The sequence below is a fragment of the Coccinella septempunctata genome, chromosome 9 (genome assembly GCF_907165205.1).
Source record: "Coccinella septempunctata chromosome 9, icCocSept1.1, whole genome shotgun sequence".
Lineage (NCBI taxonomy): Eukaryota > Metazoa > Arthropoda > Insecta > Coleoptera > Coccinellidae > Coccinella > Coccinella septempunctata.
In genome coordinates, this window is record NC_058197.1 from 8,363,841 (window position 1) to 8,374,978 (window position 11,138).

Here is an 11,138-nt window from a genome sequence, read left to right on the forward strand (position 1 = left end):
TTTCTACTTACGATCAATAACTCTAGAACTTTTTTTCACCGAAAAATAGCATCTGAACTGATTTTTCCGAAAAAGACGGCGCCGCGTGAAGTAAGCGCAACCAATTTGTTTTTTTCATTAGAATCTACGATTTACCGTTCAAAATTTTCATTAGGAACTCCAGAACTCTTTCAAAGCTACCTAGAACTAAAAAAAAAGTATTTTTTAAAAAAGTCGGCGTGAGTTTTTCGGTTTATTTCCCCATTCTCGCTTTTTGAAAATTTCAATGGCTTTTTTTGTTATGGCCGTGAGTGACTATGAGTAAATTTTTTTAGGGGTCACGAAAACGTTGTCAACGTCTGAGGGTGCTGTTTCTGAGTTTCATTGAATCAACAATATTTGAGGATGTGTTTCTTTATACGGACGAATTGTTTTTATTTTAGTGGTACCTACGGTTCTGTTATTTTGTAGGTCATATAGTCCGAGAATTTAAATACTTCTTGTTCCAAAGCATTCAACAAAATCTATGCAGTTATTGATAACTATTTTATATTTTGTCGTTGAGGATTCTTCGAAATTCTTTTTAGTTAGTGGTTGTATAGTCGAAGATCTTCTTGGAAGTCTGAAGTTAACTCGAAGCACAGCCGTCCTTGTAGACGGCCATGACTCACAAATACCCACAGATTTTATTGAGAGTACCTGGAATACGGATATTTCCTTATTCTAGGTACTCTCACCCCTACCCTCCTTAAGCTAACCTCTTCTTTTTGCATATTTGCAAGCATTACTAAATCATTTGCATATTGCAACTCGTGCGCTACCAGTCTGTTGTAAGTATACTGCGTGTTTCAGTTTGGCACATTCGCTCAAGTCTCTTCTTCAGTGATAAATTCGTTAACTATTTTACTATATTACTTCTAAAGAAAATCAGAAGTCATGGAGAACGGCAATACAAATGTTTCACCTATTGAATTCGTCAGATATGTGAGATATTATTGGTCCGTTGAAACTTTGGCCAATTTTCTGGAGCATACGTTGCATCATTTGGATTTCCATGTTGACACATTGCATTATAGAAGAAAAACTGTTCTGGAATTGTTGGTGGGCGATAAGATACGACACAACTCCAGAGAGAAATCCATGATGTGCCTTCTTTTGAAACATGGTGCCAGTCCTTTAAAGAGACTTAGATGCGGTGGAACCATTATTCAGAGGATTTTACGAAACAAGGGTAAGTTAGTTGTAAATATTCTCCTTTAAGCCCGTTTGCAACAGCCGAGATTTCTCTAGAGAATTTAATCGTGAATTCATGCGCCGTGAATTCTCTGCGGTTACGTACTTTCAGTAGAATTCACTGTTCAGTTGCATACAAAGTAATCTCTGCCGTTTTATTGCCACAATTGTGTAGAGAATTTTCCAGAAAATTCTTGGCTGTTACAAACGGGCTTTACACACACTTTTTTGCTACGTAAAAAATCTTAGCCCATTCATATTAGAATGGGAGAAAATGAGCTGTAAACTTGTAGAAAACTGCATTCAGGAATTCTGAAATTTTACTGAAAAATTTCTCTTCTCGGGATATTCGAGGTCACAGGTTTCCAAAAAAAATTTTTTTCAAATATCTCTCTGCCTATACATCTAATTTACCTACCTGCGTTCATTACTATAAATTCGTAAAATATAATATTTTTCACAACTTTCGTCCTAAGCATTTGTTCATTTACTTAACTCTTTTTCTGATAGGCAGCGATTAATTATTAACATATTGCATTATTTATTAATCAATATGTTACATTTTGTACAATTCTTTTACAAAGTTTATCACTGAGGGATGGAATATAATTGATGTATACATTACAAACTCCTTTTGATTTTTCATTTGAGGTGGATAGATGGAAGTTAACAATACATTCTGTTGTTTTTTGAATATAAGGTTATCTATCTATTATATCAGGAGAATAGCCGTTGGTTTTGGCAAATAAGGTCAAGTTGCGTACTTATTTTTCTAAATTAGTTGCTGACAGTAGGGTGAACGATTAGACCTTTTAGAGATTTTGGAAGTATCGTAAGCCCAAAAACAAAATCTTCCAATAGTAAACGATCAATTAGATTTTCGCCTGTCACCTGTTATAACTTCTGTCACTTGATAATGTTCTTGTTCGACCATACAGTCCCTGGCCATATTATTAGACGCATTGATTCGATGCAAAATCTCAATATTGAATTATTAAATTGAATGTATATGTTCAATATACTTCATCTGTAAATGGTTTTCACATATAATATATCATATTCAATAAAAAATATTGATTGATTGATGATTAAACATGAAATTCTAATATTTTGCTGAGCCACCCTGTGTAGCTATGAGAGCTTCATACTATCAATGCAGAATTGTTCGGTTTGCTGCATTCGAGGATAATGATTTCATATGTGGATTATCGAAATAACGTCCGAACCTGCAGAATGCAAGGCGTCCACTGGAAGACATAGTACTGATTCATACTTAAGTACTAATACCACAACATCAAAAATAAATGCCAAATAGAACAATTTAATGAGAGTCGTAGATAAAACTGACATTCTGTGGCAATGAAATTCAAATATTCTGCTTTTTTCTCGGGCAATACCAGTAAATATAAAAAAAATCCTCAGTGCGTCTAATAAACTGGCCAGGGACTGTATGTATTTTATTCAGTTTTGATAATGGGATGAAACGCGAAACATGCATGTTAACGAAATCTTAATCAAAAACTGCGAAACTATTCAAGTGTTTAATTTTCTTTGTTAGTTAAAATATTTGTACCAGTCAAAGACTCACCCTGTATGCAGGAAATACTACAGCACTGTTTGGGTATGATATTTGAGATGGTTTTTATTTATCATCTCCGGAACTATACTACAGCTAAAATCATATAGTCTAAGATACGATATAAGAAATATCATCTGTTATTTGATGATGACAAATGTTATAGGTTAGAAAATATGTGCATTGATAGATCGCAAATGGGTTGCCCAGCTAAATCAGGGGCCAATAGTGTTCAATAATGTTAACTTTCATCAACTTTTTTTGGGTAGTAGACCCTCATTTGTTATTTATGAAATTCCAGCATAAGTCGACAAAACGAGGAATCAAGAAAACATGGGTTGCCTAGTTTTCCCTTGGTACTACTATGAGGTTGCCGGGTACAAAAAGCTAGACAACCGTCATTTATATACCCTCATCAGTTATTTAATTGGCTTTTTTTTTTAATGAAAGGTTACTTTATTCCATATCTCACAGTATTAGGTTGCCTGGTCAAATTTGGGGCACATCCATGGTTGCCTAGATTTTATATGTTAAGGTTTAAACGCTAGCAGAGAGATCGATAGAGAGTTGAGTAAGACGATTTTTTCGATCTTAGGAGGGTGTTTCATTGATTAAATGCTGGAATTGAAACAGATTGAATCTTAACAATAATTTCAAATTTTTTTCATTCACACATTTATTTATCAATACTATAATAAAGCGATACATGAGCATGGAAATTTATTTTGATTCTGACTCATCAGAAGTATACACCATATGTTCCTATTTCAAGGAAAATTCGAAGACCCAATATCTGAGTACAAATCATTCTTTTCTCTGTACTTAACTAGAAAACTGACAGAAATAAAATCGATCGAGAAATCGATACAAAAAATTTGATAGTGTTCGAATGGGTAGAAAAAGTCACCCTTAAAATTTGTTTCGCAAGAAACTTTTTCTTTATCATATTATACTATTGAAAAATTAATTGATTAATTGTCAGTTGTCTGGTTTATCTACACTATTTTTTGACAAGAAGCCTACGAAAACGGCTAGTTCTGGATAACACTTTGGAAACATCAATATATATATATATATATATTTAATATACATATTATATATTATTGAAACCATTATCAGTCTATTCCCTGAATAACAATAGATTTATAAATAGTAAGACTGTGATTATATCATAAAATATATAATTACATATATATATTCTGGGCCTCAATTATACAAGACAAGATAATTCCATGTAAGTGATCAGAAAGATACAGCTACTGCCATCTACCCAGTCCCCTTCTCCAAACATCAATCCACCGCTAAATGTATATGTTATAAAAAGTAGATATTCGAGAACAACAAAAGATATTAAAAAAATAACGCCAATGACAAAATCATACTCAAAACACAGTTCCATTTCAGTCACATTATGATTGTTGCCATTTGGAAAACTCCCTACTACCCTATACACCTGCCCCGTAGAGGGTGCATGACAAAATTCACAATCATACCTGAAAAGTTTCGTAATTAAAAATTAAAATCGAAAATTTCCTGACTTTTTCCATAAAATAGTACCAAAATATAGAGACTTATTTTGTGCGTTACTTTTTTCTATTTTTCTCACTCTTCATGAGTAGTATGGGAATAAAAATTAGTGAAATAAATTGATATCACCCAAAATTTTCATATTGTTTCATTTCAGATTCTGCCTTGATCATCGAGTTTTTGAAATATGTGGAGGACATCGACATGATCCATGGCAAAAGCACCGCGTTGAATATTGCTGTTAGAAGACAATTAAAGGATGTGGTAAAATATATTATTGGGCGAAATGCAGATGTGAATAAAAAATCTTGGACCGGCTGTACACCTTTGCATGAGTCGATAAGAAGTAGAAGTAAAAGTGTTGATATGATGAAAATCCTTCTAGAAAGCGGTGCAGACATGGAAATAAAAAGTGGAGCAGGACAAACACCGCTTCATATGGCTGTAGATTACAATAATATTGATCAAGTCAGGACATTGATCATGAACGGCGCGAACGTAAATTCGACAGATTCTTTGGGAGGGACTCCTCTACACACTCTCTGCTCTAGACTCTGCTCTAGAGGCATATTCGATTTCGAATTATATGAGCTTCTCCTACAGAATTGTAACGTTAATGCAAAAGACAACCAAGGAGTCACACCGTTGCATTATTTGATGAGGTTTTTACCAGAAGATTCATCAACATCAGAGAAAAGAAAATTGATAAATTTATTTTTAAAATATGGCGGGGATTTACAAGCATCATACGACTTCTTCGGTACAGTTTTACATACTGCAGCCTTTTTCAACCAGTCTGTACCTTTTTTGGCGTTCTTGATAGACATAATGGCAGATATAAACATTGTGGATATAGGAACAGTAACATTTATGCATTTTATAAACTGGAAGAGCGGCGAAGCTAAAGTTGAAGAAGTCCTAAAGTTTTTGTCTATTCGGGAGTGCGAATGCAAATTTCAATTTAACGATAATCTATTGCGATTCATTGAGTCAGGCGAACAATTCATTGAATTCCAGATGTCTTGTAAGAACGAGTTACGTATTCTTAAGGATCGAAAATTGAGAGAAAACGATTCTTTTTCTTTGTTCACGGCGTTGGCAACTAATGAGAGGGATTTAGCAAAAATTTATCGTTATGATCATTCAAGAATCACTGGAATAACTGATGTTGAAACGGAAAATTTTCCAATTTATGGGAACGATTTGGTTACAAATCATCGAAATGCTATAGCGATACTTGAAGCAGAAATTTCAATATACGATTTCCTGACTAAAGCTGGTGACAACGTTTTGGATCAGTGTTCAATTTATGAGATCGTAAAGTCCATACCCACTCAGGACATAGTCAAACCATCACTGAAATTGAATTAAAAATTAAGTTAGTTGCACCATTTAGTATTGAGTTCAACACTCGAAGGTTCTCTCTGGCATAGTTTTTCTATTTATGGATTCCTGTTAATTGAAGGAAATTAACAGCTTGATTTTTATCTTTGGGCACAGACTGTACAAAGTAGAACTGTATTTTAACTATTTTAGTATTTATTTTTGTATTTTGAAATTTGTATTATATATCATTCATTCTAATATTATCCCTATTTCTGTAAATATGTATAAGTAATATAAATAAATAATTCTCAAGATCATTTAATTGTTTCATTTCATATCGGTTTATCGTTATCCCATTAAATGGATAACTGGTTACTGGTTGTAGGTAATGTCAGAAACTACAGGGTGTATTTAAAGGTGAGGTTTTTTTTAACAGAAGGTGGAACTGGTCAAAAGGAAGCATTTCACCAAAAATCACCTATACAAAACTTTCAAAATGACAGAGTTGAGAAAAAATTGAAAATGACTACTTAAATAGATCCTTTATAGGACCCTAGACCGTTTGTTAGCTGAATTATCGCTAAGCAATGGAAAAAACTTATCGATTCGACCGTGTGGTTTCGTTTAGGATATTGGCACGTTCGACATTTACGTTGTAATGAAAATTAATGTAAACTTAGGATTGCCGAATTTTTCTCAAAATTTTTTAGTAACTTACACTATTTTATGAAATGGCTCATTTCGATACCAACTGACAGAAGAGACTTAGGACTTTGAAAAAAAAGAATAATACTCAAAATCTCATCGATGAAATGCATCTAAATTAATCATGAATTTCTCACAATGGGCATCACAATCTTCTTGTTCGAACATTCCAACAATCGTCGTAAAAATGGTATGAAATGGGAAAACATCATAACACTTTTTCAACATAACTAACATAAAGCACTTTCAAGAAACTGCCTTGATTTTCTACATTTTTTTATCCTAAATTGCACGATACAACAATTATGATTCTCTCAAAGTGACCTGATGCCTTTAGTCCGATGAACTTGGTACTGAACCATTCATTGGCCAGTCATATTATTTATGTTTTGTTTCGTTTTTCCGAAGCCAGAGTCACCTTCCACGGTCCCGTACTTGAGATTCAATGAAATTTTGTCGAATTTCTATAGGGGTTCGTAGATATATCAGAATTGCGTTCTTTGCATTTAAGAAATACTGAGAGGTTGTTTCCACTGAAATAAATTAATAACTAGTATAACAATTTATTTCTTGAATTTTAGAATATAAAATCCAATTATTACTTTACAATGAAACATGGTACACACCTTTAAAATACAGATTCTCGGTCTAAATTTCCTAGTAATTTTACTTTGATCCAAAAGTAATCAGAAATGCTTCAAAGGAATGTAGTTCAAGCCTGATCATGAGGAATGGTCAGTAGGAATGATGTTAAAAACTCAGTTAAATTAATTTCCCTAATTCAAAATCTACAGTAGATTCTTCACTTCATCGTAAAATACAAGTACGAGGGCAGCTCCAGTACCTCTGAGGACGTTGGAGAAGGCTCCCTTGAAGAAAGCACTGGGACCTTCTTATATCTTGGATATTTCATATAGAAAATTTTTGGTGAAACTACTTATTTTGTGATGATTTTGTCTGAAATATAATGAAAATGAAGGTTTTAGCAGCATGCGATTTCCAGACAATGCTGATGGATCCTCACGTTAGCCCGGATAGCTCAGTTGGGAGAGTACCTAACCGGTAATCGGGGGGTCGTATAGGTTCGAATCCTGCTCTGAGTGGTACTTTCTTCATAATTCAATTCCTGTCTGCATTCCGCTAAAACCTTATTTTGATGAGTTCTAGCTTCTGTCAAAAAAATACCCTGTATATATGTCATAATAACGAATCCAAATTCACATAGTCTAGTGGATGTGTATACACATCCTTACACAACTGTACATATTTTGAGTGATTGAAAACCCAATTTAAGTGAGAAAAATTTAGAATAATACCTATATACGCTAATACCTACTATGCACTGAGAAAAATGATACGGTTTACATTTAATAAATATTTATTTGATCCGAATTTATTCATATAAATTTAATAAGCCTATAATAAATAAACGTGATTTCCCTCAAAGAAATTCAGAAATTTCAGTTATTTATAGTTAATGAGAAATTTATTAAAGCCTAATTTATTTGGTCCAAATATTGTTTATTTGATAGAAATGAATATCGTTTTGTTATCTTAGTCTAAACCTTTATTTTGGAGATTAGTTTTCACGTAGCATTTAGTCTCCGACCATACGATTTCAATCGGTTTCAGCATAATAACAGAGACAGTTTGTCTCTGATTATAGTGTAAAGGACTCAGTCGCAGCAATATTACTCCACTATAGAGTTGATAATTGTTTCTAACCTCGAATAGCATGGAGCATTATCACAATCACAAACGATGAAACTGCTAAGAACTGGTTCTCCATATCTTGCCACTGTTGCAGTAAAGACCTAACCTACACCCGAATGATGAAAAAGATTCGGAATTTTCAGGAGAATGTAGAATGGACTGTTCATTGATAAAAAATAAGGAAGTAGCATTGAGTATTAACCCCCATACTCAAAGGTATTATGTATGTTCTTTATTCATATTTAAAATATCTTAAGCACAAACTGTTTACACATTTTTGGAAACAAAACGAATATTGTACATTCCCCGAATCAAAGTGAGGGTTTTCAGCGTATGACTTATGTTGCTACAGTAGGTACTAGAATTACTGCCACTTTAATTTCGTGAGTTTCTAAAATCATGAAAAGCTCGACTGAAAGTGTTAGTCTCATACAAGGAATTGTGTTTGTTAGATAAAATTGGCAAGGCATTTCGAAAACCCTCACTTTCATAGAAATTTGACTTTATTTCCGAAACCATATGAGGTTTTCGTAAAGGAACATGAAATATAACCCAACCAATATCGGTATAAGGAACTAAATAAAAACAATTTGGATTCCTGAGCATCGTTTCGGCGTTATATTTCGCCCTCCTCAGGCAACAATGAAAAAACGAAATGAACAAAAAACTATCAATAAGTGAATGATTATGTGGATGGAACAATTCAGAAAACTCTTTAAAAACGCCGTATAAAAAATATTAAAAACTTTTACTGACAGATATATCTGTCAGTAAAAGTTGAATTGTTATAAAGTTTATAAACTTTATAACAATTCATTGTTTGGAGACTGACTAGCTCACATTGTAAATAACTTCACCCGTAATTCCTTACCTGAGAAATCCTTCATTCTTCAAGGAAGAACTTGTCAATAAGAAAGTCACAAAAATAAAATGCAAACACAATATATGTTTTGAGGGCTGGATATGTTTGTACCTGAAATTATATGGTCTTGTTAAGATACACAAAGACTGCAGACCTCTTAGACCCATAGCAAAGAGTAACAACTCTTACTCTTTGCCCATAGTTTCTTGCATTAATTCACCCACATTTTAAATCTCTGAGTTCGTTTTTTTTACATAATCAAAAACTCTTCAGATTTAGTTTCAAAGTTGAAAGATGTCACAATACCTAATGGGTACCTACATGGTGGTAAGCTTTGATCTTGTTTCCCTTTTTACAAGTAGGTATACCAAGGGACAAACAGTTGGCGTGAGATAAGCACATTCACAGTTTTATCACGAAATTAGTTAACTGTTATTGTTAATTTCATATTTGATAACAGTTATTGTCAATACTTTGGAAAATTCTTTCCACAGAATAAGGGATCTGCTATGGGAAACCCTGCCTCGCCCATTTTTGCTGAAATAATCATGAACTCACTTCTATCTTATGTTTGTTCTCATATCCCGTTTTTGCACATTTTTGTATAATAGATGACATCATGATGGCCATACCTGCCGATAAGATTCAGATTATGTTGGAATTGTTTAGTTCATTTTATCAAGAGTTAAGATTTACTTACAAAGTTGAAAATAACGGTACCATACCCTTTTTACTCATTAAAGAGAAAAATTAAATAATTTTCTACCTTTATCAGAAACCAACAGCTTCTGGAAGAATACTTCATTACAAGTCGTTTCGTGAGTTCAAACACAAAATATCAATGATAAAAAATATCAGACAAAAAATCTTTAGTCTGAGCCATACTTCCACGGGAAGAATTTCAATATTTTCTCTAAAATGTTACACGGGAACGGTTACCCCAAATCCATCAATTAATAATATTTTAAAGAAACTAACATCAGCAAATTTATGCTCGAAACTAAACCTGAGTTTAGGTTCACACCTATGTTGAGCCGTAACATTTACAGGGTGAGTCTTTAACTCGTAAAAATATTTCATCAGTAGATTTATGAGGTCAAAAGGAACAATATTTTTCCTTACCATTTTTTCCGAATCGGCTCGGTGTAAAAGATACAGGCTGTTAAAAAATAAAAAAAAAATGTTATTTTCAGTCCCATTTCACAAACGGTTTTATCGAATGAAATGAATGTCGGAATTTAATTTTCCATTTAATTGATTAATTTCAATCAACCAAGTCTTCCAGTCTTCTCATTACGACCATTATTACGTTCCATAAAAATACCAAAAATTCAAAAAACCTTACTCTTGAAACTAAGTTAGACGTTATCTGATGAATATTTGAACATTCTTTGAAATAAAAGTGTTCCTCATATTTTCCTGTATATTGCGCCGTTTTCGGATAATTTGATGATCAAAAATAAAAAGTAGTTGTGTAATTTGAAAAATTGGGTACTTTAGCTGAATACATCTCTTTTTAAAAGATCCACAGATGTATAGTGTCACGGATTTAGCTCGTTATTCTGAAGGTCATTTTATTTTTCCAGGGGTGGCACAGCTCATTGTGAAAACTAAAATGGCTATATCTTTTTACCAGGGCCGAATCGGAAAAAAATGTTTGGAAAAAAAAGGTTTCTTTTGACCTCAAGAATCTACTGTTAAAATATTTGTATGAGTCAAAGACTCGGTCTGTATATTCTCAACAAACGATACAAAAATATTTCGTTCTTCGAAGTATCTTTTTTGCTTTTTGCCAGCTTTAACTGTGACCATAAACTTTTGTTATCTGTGACTAACTCGCACAATGCAGACGGCTGGAAACAGCGTATAACTCAAATATTTATGTAGTCATAACATAATAAAGTATTTTACTTATACCTTGGTTTTACACAGGTAGAAAGAAAGCCATCTGAGAGCAAGACGTGAAGACGGCTTACATCCGAAAGTTTGCAGGTCCGTGTTTCTTTTTCTCAAAATAAATTCTTTTGAAATATTCTAAAGAGAAATACAAATGAACAAGGATACAGGCATTAACTTCCAGAAGTACCTGAAATATGAAGGGTACTAGGTACACCTAGGAGTATCAACATTGAATAATCAAATGTACTACTGTACTTGACCTTGATCTAGTTTGCGCGGACGCAAATCTGAATACTCTGGAGTCCAGACATATTATTC

At 33.2% G+C, this 11,138-nt stretch overlaps 1 protein-coding gene across 1 annotated transcript; it reads left to right on the forward strand.

The window, feature by feature from the left end:
- Positions 1-5,902, forward strand: LOC123320200 (putative ankyrin repeat protein RF_0381). Its single transcript, XM_044907405.1, has 2 exons — positions 1-1,210; positions 4,473-5,902. The coding sequence occupies exons 1-2, from the start codon at positions 916-918 to the stop codon at positions 5,684-5,686; spliced, it is 1,509 nt and encodes a 502-aa protein (XP_044763340.1). The 5' UTR covers positions 1-915; the 3' UTR covers positions 5,687-5,902.
- The last annotated feature ends 5,236 nt before the right edge of the window (positions 5,903-11,138 follow it).

Excerpts from the sequence above, each read along its gene's own strand:
- LOC123320200 (XM_044907405.1), top strand. The coding sequence starts at position 916 with ATGGAGAACGGCAATACAAATGTTTCACCTATTGAATTCGTCAGATAT. Across the intron at positions 1,211-4,472 it reads GAGGATTTTACGAAACAAGG|ATTCTGCCTTGATCATCGAG; the intron begins GTAAGTTAGTTG and ends GTTTCATTTCAG.